This window comes from Ananas comosus, linkage group 16, assembly GCF_001540865.1.
Source record: "Ananas comosus cultivar F153 linkage group 16, ASM154086v1, whole genome shotgun sequence".
NCBI classification, from domain to species: domain Eukaryota; kingdom Viridiplantae; phylum Streptophyta; class Magnoliopsida; order Poales; family Bromeliaceae; genus Ananas; species Ananas comosus.
This window is the reverse complement of record NC_033636.1, coordinates 7,358,121-7,376,957: the sequence shown is the minus strand read 5'-3', so window position 1 is coordinate 7,376,957 and position 18,837 is coordinate 7,358,121. Positions and strand designations below refer to the sequence as shown.

At 34.7% G+C, this 18,837-nt stretch overlaps 1 protein-coding gene across 2 annotated transcripts; it reads left to right on the top strand.

Moving 5' to 3' along the window:
• On the top strand, positions 8,325 to 14,824 carry LOC109722357 (protein DEHYDRATION-INDUCED 19-like). Of its 2 annotated transcripts, XR_002219456.1 has the most exons (6): positions 8,325 to 8,689; positions 8,849 to 9,000; positions 11,502 to 11,579; positions 11,705 to 11,985; positions 13,625 to 13,758; positions 14,382 to 14,824. XR_002219456.1 is itself a non-coding variant. In XM_020250392.1 (5 exons), exons 1-5 carry the CDS (start codon positions 8,608 to 8,610, stop codon positions 14,488 to 14,490), a joined length of 702 nt encoding a protein of 233 aa, XP_020105981.1. In that variant the 5' UTR covers positions 8,334 to 8,607; the 3' UTR covers positions 14,491 to 14,824. The 2 variants fall into 2 exon arrangements, 1 of the variants encoding a protein (XP_020105981.1); XM_020250392.1 differs by lacking the exon at positions 13,625 to 13,758 and having other exon boundaries at positions 8,334 to 8,689.

The window sequence follows — 18,837 nt, the reverse complement described above, 5'->3', positions numbered from 1 at the left end:
AGAGTCGCGTGATTAGGGTGGTTGGATGGACATAGTACGCCTCGACGGTTGTGACGACGACACGTGTCCCGGCATTCACGCGGGGCCCACATGTCAGAATAGAGACCTCTGCGCGTGTCGAGTTTACGGTGACTCGCGGTAGTCGTTATCCGGATGCGATTAATTTGGCAATTTAAAATTTTGCACGCTTAAAAAATAGGGAAAACTTCAAAAACCCCCGCTGTGGTTTCACATGTTTTCATTTTAGTACCCTGTGGTTTGAAGTGTATCAAGTTAGTACCCTGTGGTTTCTCACTTTATCACTTTAGTACCCTGTGGTTTAAAATGTATCAAGCTAGTACCCTGTGGTTTTGCACTTTATCACTTTAGTACCCTGTGGTTTCACACTTTATCACTTTAGTATCTTGTGATTTAAAAAACTATAGGGTACTAACTTGATACAAAATTAAAACCACAGGGTACTAAAGTGATAAAGTGCAAAACCACAAGGTACTAACTTGATACACTTTAAACCACAGGGTACTTAAGTGATAAAGTGAGAAACCACGGGGTACTAACTTGATACATTTTAAACCACTGGGTATTAAAGTGAAAAAAATTGAAACCACAAGGGGGGTTTTTGAAGTTTTTCCTAAAAAATATGGTCTTTTTGCATAAAAAATTCACTAGTTTTGAAATTTTGCAAAACTGAGTCACTTTTTTTCGCTTTTATAGATTCGGTCCGAATTTTTAGTAAACTGACCAAAATGCCCTTATTATTTTTTCTCTGTCCTTTTTTTTTCTCGTTTTTTTTTTTCTTTCCGAAGAAGGTGGCGAAGGCGGAGGCGAAGGCGGAAACGGCGTGCCTCGCCTCTGCCCCTCACGCCCTCGTCCTCGCCCAAGCACCCCCAGCTCTCCTCACCTCCGACCCTGCCGAAGCCGCGCCGTGACTCCTTTTTTTTTTTTTCTCCAATCCTACCTCCACCGCCTTCGCAGCCCGCCGTCGCCGCCACCGGCGACGAAAAGAAAGTGCTTCTCGGGGACGAAAAGCACAAAGGCGATAGGGGGGAGAAAACTCCGATGAGGGCGGTGGCTGCGATAGAGGGTAAGGAAGAGATCGTGACCAAAAAAATTATAAAGAAAAAAATAAAAATAAAAAAATATTTTTTTTCCTCCATAAAAGATCAAAAATCATATAAGAAGAAAGAAAATAATAAAATTACACTATTATACTGTTAAAATAATGTTGCACAATTTTGAAAAACATTTGCATTATTTTAAATAAACGTTGCACTCTTTGAGACAGAAATTACAGTCTTGGAAATGAGATTTACACTCTTTAGGATGAACTTGCACTCTTTAGGATGAAGTTGCGCTATTTCTTTTTTCTTTTTCTTCCTCCAATTTACACTTTTTTTTTCTTCCTCTTCTTCCTCCTTCTTTCTTCTCCTTCTCCTCCCTGAGTGTCTCCACCGCCCTCATTAAATCCCTCTGCTCCTCCTCTGCCACCGCCGCCGACCAACACAACAACAACAACAACAACAATGCCCATGTGCTATCCATGCTCGTCACCATCGGCGCCGTGCCCACTCTCCTTGACGTCTTCAACTCGGCCGCTGCGAACGTCGCCGGCAGCCTCGGCGACGTCAACGAGCTGTTGGAGCTCGCGTCTGCAGCTTTGGATCCACAACTAGGCCATCGTCGCTCACCTCGTCCGCAGCTTCGGGTCTGTCTGTCGTATAGACGGCCCAACGAATTGTGTGCCAGAATTTTCTACAGATGGAGAAGATCCATGTGCCAGTACGCCCCATAATTGGTGCTGCATTTCCTACTGCATCAGTGGACACGAACACCATAAGATCTACAAATCTAGTATTATGATAACACGTGAATCCGGTAGGGTTCACCATGAGGAACAATAAAATTTTTTGTTTAGCATGCTGCAAAAACGATAGCAAGACGCTAATTAAGGACATTGCCAAAGGTGTCGCATTTTAGATTCCTCTGTTAACTGAAATCACATATAAATATAATAAGAGAAAATATATAGATACCATATATACAAGTTGCCACAAACTGATATTACAAATGTGGCATTGATGTTAGTTTCCTATCACCTATATAAACGTGTTAAAAAAATGATTGATGATTAAACCATACAATTTTTTAAAAATCCAAACTAGAAATGGCGTAATGACACAGCAGCGGGCGGCGATGGCCCAGTCGCGGATCCACCCGAAGCTGCGGACGTGGGCTCCAATAGCTCGCCGATGCCGCAGAGGCTGCCGACGACGTTCGCAGCAGCCGAGTCGGAGACGTCGAGGAGGGTGGGCACGGCATCAACGGTGACGAGCATGGATAGCACACGGGCGTTGTTGTTGTTGTGTTGGCCGGCGGCAGCGGCAGAGGAGGAGCAGAGGGATTTGATGAGGGCGGGGAGAAGGAGAAGAAAGAAGGAGGAAGAAGAGGAAGAAAAAAAATAGTGTAAATTAGAGGAAAAAAAAGAAAAAAGAAATAGTGTAACTTCATCTAAAGAGTGCAACTTCTACGTAAATAGTGCAAATTCATCCTAAAGAGTGTAAATTTGATTTCAGAGACTATAATTTCTGTCTCAAAGCGTGCAATGTTTATTTAAAATAGTACAATTTTTTTAAAATAGTGCAATATTATTTTAACAGTGCAATTTCATTATCTTCTTCCTTTTTATATGATTTTTGATCTTTTATGGAGAAAAAAATATTTTTTATTTTTATTTTTTCTTTATAATTTTTTCAATCACGATCTCTTCCTTGCCCTCTATCGCAGCCACCGCCCTCGCCGGAGTTTTCACCCCCCAACTCGCCGGTGTGCTTTTCGTCCCCGGGAAGCACTTCCTCTTCGTTGCCGGCGGTGGAGGAGGATCGGAGAAAAAAAAATAAAAGTCGTGGCGTGGCCTTGGCAGGGTTGAAGGCGAGGAGGGCGGGGGGTGCGCGGGCGAGGACGAGAGTGTGAGGGGCAGAGGCGAGGCACGCTGTTTCGACCTCCGCCTCCGTCGCCTTATTCAGAAAGGAAAAAAAAAAGAATGAGAGAAAAAAAAAAAGGAGAGAGAAAAAGTAATAAGGGTATTTTGGTCAGTTTATTAAAAATTCGGACCGAATATGCAAAATCGAAAAAAGTGACCCAGTTTTGCAAAGGCCCAAAACTAGTGGATTTTTTATGCAAAAAGGCCAAAAAATATTGGTTTTATTGATTTTATAGGGTAAACTTCAAATACCACCACCGTGGTTTCATATTTTTTCCCTTGAGTACCCTATTTTTTAAAGTGTATCAATTTAGTATCATATGGTTTTATTTTTCTCTTTTCGTCAATTTTTTCGTTAATATTTCATTAAATTATATACAAAAAACTTTAGATACGCACCTAGTTTATCGAATATTCACTTTCGTACCATTTAGTTTTAACTTTGTTATTGATTTAAGAAAAATAATTAGTAGAATTGATAACAAATAAAACTACATGGCACTAAATTGATACACTTTAAACCGAAGGTACTAAAGTGAGAAAGTACGGAACCACAATTGTGGTATTTGAAGTTTTTCCTTGATTTTAAATTGTTGTAAAATCGGACCGTATTTTTTAAATTTTGTAGATTGACACTAAATTTAAAAAAGTTTGTCGCAATATCTTTATTCTCTCTTTTCTTCTCTTCTTTTTTTTTTTATTTTTTAGAAAGCACAACGGACAAGCATAACTGCATAAAGGGTGGCAATCTATCTTGCTCATGAGCCAACTCGTATTCGGTTCGAATGAGTTCGAGATTGAATCGCTTGTTTAATAAATGAGTTGAACACGAGCTAAATTTTCAGTTCGTTTAATAAATGAGCCGCACATGAGATGGGTCAGCTCGCTCGTGTTCGGTTCGATAACAGCTCGAATATATATATATATATATATATATATATATATATATATATATATATATATATATATATATATATATATATATATATATATATATATNATATCAAGTGTGGTGCTTTTGAATTTTTAGCTTTTGGATGGAGAGATGTAAGGTTAGGATGATGGTGGTAGGTGTTGGTAGATAAAATAGTGTTTAATTCAAGAACTATTAATAATCAAGGAGTAGATCCAAATATTAGAAACCTAGAAGCACCAAGGAATTGGTGTTTCTAAAAATATTATAGCTCAATTCCAATCTATATATATATATATATATATATATATATATATATATATATATATCATATCTAATTTTTTTAAGGGACTGTTTGGTTAGATATAATTATAAATATAATATATAGTTGAAGTTTGCACGCAGTTGGAAATGCAGCACTCGTAACTACATATATCCTGTTTGGTTGGATGTAGTAAGCGTTGTAACTACAAATAATTTGTTTGGTTGCCCGCAGTTGAGAAATAAAATTTAAAATTTTATTATTTTATATATATGATGGTAAGATTATCTCCAATATAGAAAAAATATATTTTTTGTTTAAAAAAATTAAAAAGGTAAACTTACTTTTTGCTTAAAGTTATTCTCTCCAACTGCTACAATTGGAACTGAGGCGAATTTGGGTGTAGTTCCAACTACTGCAGTTAGACCTTCTCCTACAGTTTCTATTACAGCAGTTGGAGTTAAGTATATCAAACCAAACACCGAATTTGCATTTACATGCAGTTATAATTGCAGTGCACTTGCAACTACATGCAAACCAAACAGTCCTTAACTTGTTGTTCGTGTTCGTTAGCCAGTTCGTGTTCAGCTCGTTAATAAACGAGTCGAACACGAGCTGAACTTTTCGGCTCGATACTTTAACGAACCAAATCGTTCGTCTCGTTCCGAATAAAAGCCGACCCCAGCTCGCTCGTATTCGGCTCGTTGACACCCTAGCCTGCATATACTTTTTACTTTTTACTCAAAGGTCGTGTACTATCATATGACATAAAAATAATAAGTAAAAATGAAAGAGTATTTGTATAAGAAAATTACAAATCGTGTAACACAAGTGCAATTTTATACAAATAGTGCAGTGCAAATAACATAATATTTGTCTAAATAGTGCAATTAGAGGAGTTCGGCTACTATATACTCTTCTGAGTATAGACCTTTTTATATTCATAATTTTTTGACCGTTAGATCTACCCCTTTAATCATTTCCACCCATTAGATCATACTATTCAACCAACCATCTACTCAACCTTAAGGGACCACTACTATTCTAACCGACGCATCCCTTTATCTAACAGCCGAAAATATTATGAGTATAAAGAGATCTATACTCATAAGGGTGCGTTTGGTTCGAGTTATCCTGGCAGGATTAGAGGCAATCCTGTCAGAATTACTGTGTTTGCTTCATCCACTATGTAATTTAGTCGTTAATGTAGCATTACAAATCGAGCAGGATTACACTGAAAATATTAACGAGAGGGGGATCGTGTATTTTGCATTACTGAAAACCGGTAATACTACATATTATGTAAAATGACAATTTTACCCCTCTAACTCCCAAAACCCTTTTAATATGTCATTTAAAAAATTTAATTTAAAAATTTGAATTGTCAACTTTTAACTCAAAAAAAAATTTAAAATTTAAATTTTTAAACCTCAAATTTAAAATTTAAATTTTAAATTTGAATATAAATTCTAAATTTTAAATTTCAAATTTAAATTTGAAATTTGAAATTTGAAATTTAAAATTTAAAATTTAAAAAATTTTAAATTTGAAGTTTAAAAATTTAGATTTTAAATTTCAAATTCTAAATTCTAAATTTTAAATTTCAAATTCTAAATTTTAAATTTTTAATTTCAAATTTTAAATTTTAAATTTTAAATTTTAAATTTTAAAATTCAAATTTGTATTTTAATTTCTGAATTTTAAATATAGATTTTTAATTTTATATTTATATTTATATTTATATTTATATTTTGGATTTTAAATTTATAAATTTCATATTTATATTTTAAATTAAAATATTAAATTTATATTTTTGTTCAAATTTAAAATTTAAATTTCAAAAATTAAATTATTTAAAATAAAATTTAGCAAAAAAATATTATTTGTAAACAGTAAAAAAAAAAGTTTACAAAATATGATTAAGGGCAATTTTGGAATAGACTATACTTTATTGTCTGGATTACTGAATTTTATAGATAGAACCAAACATAGCAATGCTATAACCACTGCAATTCAGCATTATATTACTGTATTAAACCAAACGCGCTAATTCAGTATAAGGAGTAATCTCTTTTAGAAATCCAAAATACCTGGATATATCGAAATACTCTGTAATATTATATAACTTGAACCAAATGCGCCCTAAGAGTATAGTAGCCCTACTCGCAATTAGAGTGCAATAGTGCAACATATTGTTTTTCCTTCTTTTTCTTAAATTATGAACACCGAAACAGTCTCAGGTGAGCGCACGGGTTGGCAACCGTGGTTGGTAGCGAGGGATAGAAGAAGTATGAAGAAACATAAGGAAAAAAAAAGTAGAAGATAAAGAAGAGGAAAGAAAGAAAAAGATAAAAAATATTGCACAAATTAAAACTATTTATATAAATATCGTACTATTTGCGTCACAATATTTTTATAAAATTGCATGTATGTTGAATAATTAATATTTTTATTATACAGGATACATCTTTTAGAATATAACTTTACAAAATATTGTGCTACAAAGAATCAAGTTTGTGATCTTTGACGCTGGGTAGATGCTACTTGGGATGCACGTAAATATGGCATTAGCATTGCCTTTGAAAGAAAGGTACAGTTTTTTCTCGGTGATGTTGTAAAGGTTATTTGGATAAGTTTTATTGCTAAGAGAAAGACATGCGCAATTTTACCTGCAACAAATATTGTCAATTCTCTTCCTTATTCTCAAACCATCATTCACAGTGATACTAAAGAAGTTATTAATGCATTAGTGTGATTACCTCTAATGACAGTGCGACGAGTTGAACTATCGCTGTGCTAGTGGTAGCTGGTTGCAAGGTCCTTCTGCCATTCTACATCAGTATAATAACATTTATCTTTATTAGATTACCAATTGAATCTCATTTCGTAGGCTTATTTTAGATGGTTTTATTTCTTTATTTCATTTTTTCAATTGTATTCTGATTCAAGAAGAGGAGGGAAAGGAAGAGAGTGATGACGGTGTCCGTAACTACGGCTCCATAATGAAGAATATGATAGGGATGAGAGAGAGAGGAAGGAAAGAGAGAGAAATATGAGCATTTTATTTAGATTTTTAAATCTAGATTAGATATGCAAAATCCAAAAAAAAAATCTAGTTTTGCAAAAATGCAATATCAATATATTTTTTTGCAAAAGGCTAAAGTAGGTCTCAAGTTTGAAGCTCAGTTGCTTCACATTTCTAACTTAGTTTAATTTTTTTTAAAAAAATGAATGAAAAAAAACTAATTTTTTCTCTAAATGAGAAGTAAGGATAAAGATTAATATAAAATATTTTAAGCCTTTTTGCTTAAAAAATTTATTATTTTTGTGTGTTTGTAAAATCATATTGTATTTTTTTATTTTGCAGGTTGTACTTGAATTTTTTAAAAACTAACTAAAATACCCATATTCTTTCTCTCTCTTCTTTCTCTCCTTCTCCTTGCACTATAGTTTATTTTTTCCCCTTAACTCTAGGGTTATATTTAAAAGGAAGAGTTTAGTGCACTAACCCTTTTATGGCGGAGAGAGAAAGAAATGCGGTGAAACATTTACCGATTTAGTAAAAACAGTGAATAATTCACCGTTTTTAAAAACGGTAAAATCATTCACCGCTTTCTTTCCTCTTTTATTCTTTTCTATGACTCTGTAACTGTGGGTGCATCGACAACGACATTGTGGCAAAGAGAGAGACAGAACGAGAGAATGTTGAAAAAATGAGAGACAGTGACGGCGACGTGAAGAGACGGAACGATGAAAAAATGAGAGAGAATAAAAGAAAGGTTTAGGATAAGATAATAAAAAAGGAGAATGATTCATCGCATTTAAAAATAATTTAGTGATTTTAGGAGGAGTTATAAAAATGATAAATGATTTACCGCTATCGCCTATATTATTTATTTATTTAAAAAAAATTCAATCTGGCATATTAGAGATCTATTTTTATAATTAATTTTTTTAAAAAAATATTTTTATAGTTCTAAAAATAGCTAGAATTATTTATAAAAAAATTCTATTTAAAATAGCTTGAAACGTTAATATTAATCTTTTAAAAGAGATAAATAAAAAAATTCAATTTTTTTTAAGAGATGTACAAACAATTGCCCCACTATGGAGCAAACACATTTTGACTTGCTCACGCGGATGTCACGTGAGGTTTATCCGCTCGTAGATGGCGGGCGCACCACCCGTGGGCCGTGCCATCTCTGTCGCGGTCGGAGCCGAGCCCGCCGCAACCGCCCACCCGCCTCCGCTCCGCCACGTCAGCACGCGGACCGACGCGGTCCGGTGTCGACAGAAACCGATAAAACCCCTCTTCTCCTTCTTCTTCTTCTTCTTCTTCTTCGTCCTCTTCTCCCTCTCTCTCTCTCTCTCTCTCTCTCTCTCTCGATCGAGCAAAAACCCTAATAAATTCCCCCGAAAAATCCCCGAAAAGAAAAGCGAAGAGAGAGATCGATGGATTCGGATCCGTGGATCTCCCGCCTCGCCGTCGCGAAGCGGCACATCGCGAATTTGCTCCACCAAAACCCCCAATCAGGTTCGTCTCCCGCGTTTGATGCCTTTTCTTTTCTTTCCTTTTTTTTGGGGGGGCCTTCGAAACTGGGATTATGAGACGGGGTGGATCGTATCGGGATGGGTTTTTGTTGGTCTTGCTGAGATTTTTTTTTTTTTTTTGGGGTGGATTTGAGGAGTTTAGGGTTTGTGGATCGGATGGGGTTCGACGAGTTCGATGCGGAGGAGGAGGAGGTTCGGCCGGACTTCCCGTGCCCGTACTGCTGCGAGGATCACGACATCGCGTCGCTGTGTGCCCACCTCGAAGAAGAGCATCCGTTTGAGTCTAAAGTCGCCGTGAGTGTCGAAACCCTAGAAATTGTAACCTTTTTCTTTGTTGCGGTATCTGTTATGATAATTTTTGCGAGTTTTAGCAAAATAAAGATTAGCTTGTAGACCAGTTAATGGGTTTTTGCAAAAGGGACTACTATTTGAATGTAAGACACAAGGTGATTCCTTAAAAAAAAGTACACAATTTTAAACTCCTATCCCGGCACAACCACTATATAAAAGGTCAGCGGTGAACTCAAACTAACCTATCCTAAAGGGGGGGGGGGTGAAGCACAAAATAGCCTAACATAAATATGCGAAAGAGCAAAAAGGAAGGAAAAAGCACAGGCAGAGGACTCAGTGCAGAAGAAAAATAAGCTCTGCTACCAATGAAAAAGGTTGCCCATTTTCTTCCGAAGCAACTAACACCTAAATCAACAAAGCTGCTTTTGTGGAAGAAGAATCATCGACTCCTCGAGATTTTCGATTGTCAGGGGACATTAGAAACTATGGTTCAACAACATAGGGCTTGTAGATCTTAAGTCATGCCCATTGAGGAGGGTTGCGAAGAAGCAGCTAAGGTAGAACTAGATGAGCAGATAGGTACTTCACATGCTTAATTTTGTTCGCTCGATCTAAGATTCTACAGCCGGCGAATTTAGAAGAGAGATGAGCACTACGTCTCAAGGTGGCTTGAGGGAAGCAAGTGAGGTAAGGGGTGAAGGATCATAAGGAGAGGAGGGGAGTGGGGAAGAGCGGCCAGGAGGGATAGGAGTAGGAAGAAGGGTCCAAAGGTTCAATAAAAGGTAGCAAAATAGACTACTTTATCAGATGTTTCATAGTCATTTGGACTTGTTTTTTATGAGAGGGAGATTGTAGAGGACTACATCAGTTGTTATGCTTATTTAAAACTGCACAAAGTTGATAACTATGATGAGCTTACAATTCGAGATTACATGACCTGAATGGGGAATTCCTTGCATGGACTAACTCTTTTTAATTCAATGCAGTTATCAGGAAAGAATTGATGGTTAGTTCCAATTATAATATACTGATATGAAACATAAGCTAGAAGATTGGATAGTGGTAGTCCATGATTGGTTGATTTTCCAATTTGCTCGTCGTTCTTTATGCTTTTAACTTGTGGTTTTTGATCATTTTATTGAATGTTACTGTTATAGGAAATGGTAATGCAACTGTGAGACGGAACCATGAGTACCAATTTGTATTTTCTTTGTGGCGGTTATATCTAATTTGAAATTTCGTATATAGAAGTACTTCTGTCTTGGAAGTGACAAACAAAACCTTCTTTTTGCTTTTCTATTAATGCTTAATCAGCACAGTATTTACAATCCGATCATTGTCCTTCCATTTGGTTTGCTACATTTTGTCCCGTTTTCATGATAGCACTTGAGAACCATAGACGCATCGTTCAAGTGGATATATCCAAATTATTTCATTTATTGTTACTTTTCATGGGGTAAGAATTCGGGAAGTCCACCTTCATGTGGTAAAAAAAAATTGGCTTGTTTACCGAAATGATATTCATGAAGATACTAAACTACAAGGACATTTTAAGTGGTATGTTGGACTTTGAATGTTTGCATATTAGTATCTGGGAGTTACCTTTTTACGTGATGAATTCAGCTAATTCTGATTGTGTTTGAATCCTAGCTAATTATAGATGTCCTGACTCTCCGGCATTCTGTGTCTCTAAATTGATCAAAAAGCCAAAATCAAAGCTATTAATTTAGAAAAATGAAAACTCTATATTTTCTTGCCCTACTGGCACCATTTACAGGAAATAAGAAAAATGGACTATGATAGACATCCATGAAAGACGACATATCTCTAGATGCAGTTATCTAGCTTAAGTTCGATCAATGGCAGGTGAAATAACATAACTCAGTTACTGTGCAAATAAAATACTGAGGGGCAAATTGCAGAGCAAATTAATTTGCCCATGGTGTGAATAGCAGTTGACCTTCTGGTATATAATTTAAGCTAAATTGATGACTTTAAATTCAAATGATTGGTGAAACAATGACAATATGAAAATCATGCATAAAAGGAAAATGCTATATAGCACCTTCGATTTTAGAAGGATAATATACCTTTTCTTTCTTGATATGTTAGTTAGATATATCTACCTTTGTCTGAACTTAATTGCGGAAACTCTCTTTACTTGGGCTTATAAAGGATGCAAAGAATTAGTTATACTAGAGATTTTAGAAAGTTTCTTGTTAAATCTCTCTCAGATTTAAGAAATCTTGCCATCCCTAGCTGGTCCTGCAAGCTTCTAAGAAAACTCGCTGTAGAGACTACATGATATTTTGAGGTCTCAGTCTTCAGTACAACTATGGAGATACTTGTAATATTTTGAGGTCTCGGTTTTCAATACAACTATGGAGATACTTGTTTTGCTTTGACTTATGTAACAAATCTGATGCAGTTCACTTTCATGGTGCAGATTTTCTTTTCTTTTTCTTTTTCTTTTTCTTCTTTAACTGATGACTCACATATTTCAGGCTTGCCCCATTTGCTCTGTTAAGATTACCAGAGACATGCTGAATCATATTACTCTGCAACATGGGCATCTCTTTAAGATATCCTTTTCCTTTTCAAAGTTTTTCGGGATATTTAGTTATAGATAGATGCACCTGATCAGGTTGGAAGCATCATAAGGTGCAAGTATTCAGATGTTGTTGCTTTTTCTTTAACTTATGATCACATACAGAGACGTCGCAGGTTACCTCGATTTTCCATTCCCAGCAGCCAGGCGATTTCTTTGTTGGGTAGGGACCTTAATGAGGCTCATATGCAGTTGCTTTTGGGAGGTGGTGGATATAAATCAAGCAGTAGCATGTCAACAAATGCTGCTTCTGATTCTTTTATTTCTTCACTTTTAAATTTCCCAACATTAGAAGCAGAAGAAACTTTAAAATCTCCCATACCAACAGGAGAGAATGCTTGTATAGAGGAAGAAACCCCTCTCAAGATTTGGAAGTCAAGGTATCTTTTGAATTCTTGTTTTTCTTATGTTCATTTAATGTTGCACTATTGACAGAAAATATCAATTTTGTGAGAAAGCAGTGATTTACCTGATCTATTTATGAGAGAAAAATCCCTTTGTCAAAAATCTCTAAGAAAAGAAAGTAAATGCTTGGAATGATAGTTTTGGCTGTCTTCCTAGAACTTCTGTTTCTGTTCATTATATACTTCTACAATTTTTGTCTGAAGAAATGAAGGTTTTAGATTATACATTTTAGCTAGACTCTTTCTTAATATATGTTCATATATCAAGAATCTAGTAGCAGTTTTCTTCATGTTAGTAATTTAGGATAGCACCTCTTTTTTTGACGGTCATGGGAGCTTATAAGATCAAGGTAGTTCGCCATTGCATTCTTCTCTAAGTTGTGGACCATACTTTTCAAATGAATCCTTAAGTTTGATTCAGATCTGCACAACTGGACTTTGGGTCTTCTGGTTTCTCCTCTTACCTGCTCTCTGTTATGAGCGGAATTGATGAGACTCTCACTGGAGTATGTGAAGAAAGTGGGAGGTCTAGTATCCCTATATATAGATTCCAAGGCAGCTCTAATTCAAACCATGGCCTTTTAGAGAATGGGTCAATGGATATGATTGGAAAAATTGTCCTGTATGTTCATATTTGTTGCCACAGATTATTTTAGGGAGGGGGTGATTGATTGACAGTCAAAATTCTTATTTTTCGCTTAGATCTCTCGCATCCTATGTTAAGTTATAATATGACTTTTATAATAACTGTCGCATGACAAGGAGAAGAAGTTTCAATCCAAAAGCAAAGCTAAGAATGTTTAGGTTCAAGTGCCAGTTATATTATTATTGAAAAGATAGATCAGAAGCTTACATTTGGCATAAAACACGTAAATTTTGATTGGGAGATAAAAGTTTGCTCAAAGTTGTAAGATTAGAGGGGTAAGGCGATTTGAAGTTTATATTGTATATGATCATATAAATATGGTCAGATGTGCATTTGAACTGTAAACTTAAATCTTTCTTGTACATAAATGCTCTTATCAATGTCTATACAGGTCTTTATTCTTGTTTCTCTCAATCTTGAGCTGTGAAAACTCAATTCTAATTTTAGAACGGAAATCTTTATTTATCTTATCCAAACAGCTACGCTTGTGGTAAATACAACTTCTGAACCACTTTACAAGCACTCATCTTGAGCTGCACTGCTCTGCAACCTTTGTGTCTGGTTCCATTTACTTGATTCGACAGGATACCTGCTCACTTTTTAGTCTCAGGAAGTTCCTAAGCCTCCTAAACATCAATATGATGGTCATACCACAGCCTCTTGGTCTGTAGACACCAAATACGATTACTTTTAACGTATTTCTGGAAGTAATTATTATTAATATAAATTTCTAGGCCTGTTTATCGATCTTTTGTAGAATGGAATTGGGGCCAATTCTAAACCCCTTCGTTCTGTGAGGTCGTGGATTCAATTCCCTTCTTTGATATTTAACGGGTTTAAATTCCCGTAGTTATATAATGGGTTAAATTCTCATTTTCTAGCTCATCTAGCAATTCCACGTGCCTTTCATATTCATCATACATGTGATTGGAGGTCTTAATATATATTTCTTGGTCCGTTTTCTACTAGATCGATCTTTTAGGTAACAATTATGATGGAGTAGTAGAGCTAAAATAAGCAACTTCAGAAAGTTCCTAAGACAACTGCAGAAGACAATGTAGCAGAGCACAATGCACAGCAATAGTTTCCTGGTCATGTAATAGGTAGGTCAATTTATTTCAGCTTTATGATAGGTTAATGCTGCACTCGAACTTATCAGTATTCATGTTGGGTCATTGAGGACAAGATACATACCTTAATAGGAAAAATAAACCTAGAAACGTATAGTTGCAGAATACTAAAGAAGCAACTAGATTTCTAAAGACTAAAGAGGCACTTAGATTTCTGAAGACTAGAGGCAATTAGATTTGTGCTCATTTTCTTTTTTCAATTTAAAATCACGACTGTTGACGCAGGAGCCTGTTGTTCTTGTGGCAAAGTGAAGATAAGAATCCGACAATGGGCTTCCGCAAAAATATTCCATCTTTTCTTTTCCAGTTTTGCAACTTTGGTCCATTTTTCTCATTTCTAAGTTGTTGTAAAATCTTCTTCTGAGCTGAAACGCTCCTGGACCACATTATTGGAAAATCCATACACTGGAGTTCCGGTCATGGTCATTCTGGGTCATTCAAGTATCCTCTAGTGAAGAATTGGAGAAAGAGAAAAATGAGCCAAAGTCGCAAAATCCTAAAAGAAAGATGATTTTTTTTCTTCTTTTTTTAGCTGCAAAACTGCTTCAGGTAGAGCTAAACCCTAGCCCTAATTGTCACCATTCCCTTGTTGGCAGTTTCGACTCATCACTCACAAATGAGGAGCGAGAACAGAACCGGAAGCAAGTGACTGTGAGAGCAGCATTCGCGCAATGCCTGCTTCTTTCCGCTATATTTGGCGAGTGATTGAAGGCAGAGCATGAGAACCTCTCGCCACAATGTGTTTGTTGGTAATGTATATTCGTCGACATAAGATATGCCTACTACCACCGAATTGCTTTGAACCAGAATGTTCCAAATCATCGGCATTTTTCTCTAGTCCAATTCCTCCCCCTGTGCAAAGGTGCGACTATCTCTGTCTTATGTCTTTGAAATGAATTTGCTTCATAACTCTGTTGTAGTAATCCGGTATATCTGATTGACACAACTGTATTCTATGAGATTTGTTATTTGTATATCTAATAAAGCCTGCTTTTATATTGATAATAATAATACATAAAGGATAGCTTAACCTTGAATATGTGATGATCCTCATCAGACATTTTGTACCACTGGTTCTTTTTTTTTGTTGTAACCGATGTGCGCCGATTTATTTCAAATTTGTTTTGGTAAGTGGCATTCTAGGGCAAGAAAGAAGATCTCTGTACAAAATTGGAAGAATGAAACAAGTAAATTAAAAGCTTCAAAAAAATGTGGATTATTCTGCCAAAACGAAACTTGTTTCTCTTTTCTTCTTCTTCTTTTCTCTTATGGTGAAAAGGTAATGACCAAACCTGATACTCTTGACTCTTCTTTCGGTTCCAAGTTAAGACAAAATTGGACTGATTTTATACTTCTGTCAATTCATGTAACTTACTATTGCGCCTACATTCTTATGTTTGGTTTTCTTCTCTTTTTTTTTTCCCTTCTAATATGTTGTTTAAGTCATTCGACTTGTATAGTAATTTGAGAGGGTATTTGATTTCTGTTGGATATAGATAAACGGTTGGATTTGCTTAATGCTTACTGAAATCATCCTAAAATATGGCAAATGAACACAAATCAATTCACACCCACTAATCTTTCCAAACAAATAAATTTGAGGGACTCCAAACAGGAACCTTCTCCTATGAATCTGTGAGGTGGTATGTGAAAATTCAGGACTGAAACTGCTGGCAACTTTAGTGCATGCTCCTTGTCTTTAAAGTATCTCCACTTCAGAATAAGTTGGATCCAGAGAAGTATAAATTACGCGAGTTCGAATTCCAGTTGGGAGGGCTCAGATTAAGCTGTAGAGGGCTATTCCCCTCACCTTTATATCATGTAAGCTTCTATAAGCCTCGTGTGTTTGTGTCGGACACGCACGTGTCGGTGTCGGACTCGTGTCCGATGTGGACACTCCTTGGACGCATATTTAGGCTTAGTTTGGTATTGAGACCTATCTAACACTCTTAAATAAAAAATAGAGTAAAAGTATATAGGAATATGCTTTTACATTTTTCGGTGGGACCGTAGAAAATATATCGTAATCGACTCATCGCGATATACGGGATGTAATATTATGTACGAAAATAAATATGATATTTTTTCAACGTATTTTCTCGCCGCACATAACGCAATCTCGCCGTAATTCCAACCGAAGCCTTAATGCTGATTCACAATGCATATATATATATAGTGCGTCTGGTATGCTTCTGGAAGCACGGAGCACTCCGTGCTTCCAAGTTGTTTTCGATGTTCGGACTTTCGAATCGACAATTGGCTCCGTTAGACTTAATCTAGAGTATTTGAAGTATCTAGAAAATAAATTTTGCGATTTTTCGATATCATTTGCCTAGTGATCGAAGTAGCTCAAAATCAACGGTTGAAAATAAAAATCTTATAAAATATGATGATACGATATTAAAATTTTAGATCAAAGTTATTGATCTTGTTTTATATGGTATAAAGAATTTTCTATCAAAATTTTATGTGATTTGAATATTTCTACACCGTTAAACTTGCAAACGGCTCATTATGGCCATTAAAATTATTGATTTTGAACACCTTCAATCACTAGGCAAATGATATCAAAAAATCACAAAATTTATTTTCTAGGTACTTCAAATACTCTAGATCAACTCTAACGGAGCCGATCGTCGNATATATATATATATATATATATATATATATATATATATATATATATATATATATATATATATATATATATATATATATATATATATATATATATTATTTTTTTAGTATATATAATGTAAGATGATAAGTATTTCAATTTTTTGATGAATGGATGTAAATTTTTCTGCACAATATAAATAAATTATGTATAGTAGAAAATTTTTTCTTAAAATATATGAACAGTCAATAAAAATTTTACTACATTTTATTCGTATAAAAAATATAACAATATTTTACCAAAATTAATATTTTATATAATAATTATATATTATTATATTAATAATATTATATTTTATTAGTGTTGTTTATGTCATGTTCATATCTTAATTTCAAAAATTAGCTGCCCAGTCGCTGTGTTTGAATCGTGTCGTGTCCCATGTCAGTCCGTGATGCGTTGCTCCGCATTCTCTTTAACTTATCAGTAGAGTAAGTGAAGGGTAATTAAAATTACAACTACATGAGAAAATATTCAGTGCGACAAATAGTTTAGCATTTTAGTTTTAGGGCTTATTTGGATGCACAGTATTTTGTTCCACACAATTTTTTTTTATATTTGCTTAAGAAGTTTGTAATTTAGAAAATAATAAATATGATCAAACATGGAGAGAGCATATCATATTTTGCCTTGGAGGTCTTTTTTTACATAATTAGATAAATTTTCAAGACTCTTAACTTGAATCACTAAAAAAAAATAAAATAAAAAATCATAACACATAAATTATTAGTGGATAATTTGTTTTGACATAAAAAAGACATTTTGACTTTTATCCTATCCAGTGATTGTTAGACTACATATTGAGGCGTTGACATCAGTAAATTATTTATTAAAACAAATTAAATTATGAAGATTTCACACGTGCCATTGGTTAAGAACATGTAATGCACCATGTACACAAAAATGTAGTGTTACCCTCTACTGGTGAGGGATAAATTTGCAAGGATTGCATATAAAGGTCTGTTTGGCGTAGCTTCTATTTTTGCTTTCGATATAAACAATTTCTAATAAAATATTTGGCAAAAAAAAAAAAAAATCTACTGTTCTGAAAATCAAAAAGTTCTAATTCAGGATTTTTTTTGCATTTGGCCGTCTCAAATTTTTTTTTCCTACAAATAACCTCATCAAATTTATAATTACAAATTTGGCCCTATCCCCACCACGTAGGCGCCACATCAGGAGTATAGTGTTAAGTTGAACACGGTGAATGTTCACCGTGTTCTATACGTATATTCCCCTCATTCCTCTTTTCAATACTTATATTTTTTCCCAATACAATACATATATACTATATTTTTCCAACACGGTGAACCATTCACCGTATTTAGACATGGTGAATGATTCACCGTGTTCAACTTAACAAACTGGCCCCCGCCCCGCTGACGTGGCGCTAATGGCGCCTGCGTGGCAGGATTAGGGCCATTTTTGTAAATATAAATTTGTTGAGATTATTTTTAAAATAATTTTTTTTGAGGGGGCAAATGCAAATTCAATGTTTTGGTTCTGTTACATAGAATATATTTATATACTAGTTTTTGTAATGCCAAAATTCAGATAGTATTTATGCTTTGTTTGCTTTTTATTTCATTAATGCGCCATCTGAAACTCATTTTTATGTATTGAAAAATGAAGGAACATATTTTTATATATATTTTTTGTTCAACTTTTTTAATTCCGATAGTTAGCCTAACTTCGATACCAAATAAACTATTACGACAACAAGAGGTTGTGTTTGGTTTGTCGTAAAAATACGCAAAAAAAATATTTTCAGTGCTAAAAATGGTTTTCAACTTGTTTGGTTGTCTGTAAAAATAAATTATCTCGTAGGTACACACTTGCCCGAACCTTGTATAGGAAAAAATTACAAATACAATACAAATAGTAAATAAAAAAAATCATATATTAATTTAGACAAAAAGAAATAGATTCACGAAAAGGTATAACATATTTTTAATTTCAAATTAATTACTTATTATGAGTTAACATGAGACTCATATGATATTAATAAAAAAAGGAAAACTTAAGTTTCATAAATTGAATCATAATCCAAAATCGAGTTATTTTTCGATAAAGAATAAATTTGTTGACCCCACGTGATACTGCACAATTATTTATAAATTACACATGACTACTGATAAATTAGTCAAAAATTATTAATGCATGGGGGCTTTTTTGGCATTTCGTCTCCTCAAAAAATTTATTTTCACAAATAATCTAACCAAATTTATAATTATAATTTTGGCCTTATTCCTGCCACGTGGATGCCAGATAAACGCCACGTAAGTAAGGAAAGTGGAATAAGTTGCATACGGTAATTCAATCACCGTGTCTAAACACAGTGAATGATTCACCGTGTTTGAAAAAAATACAAATATATG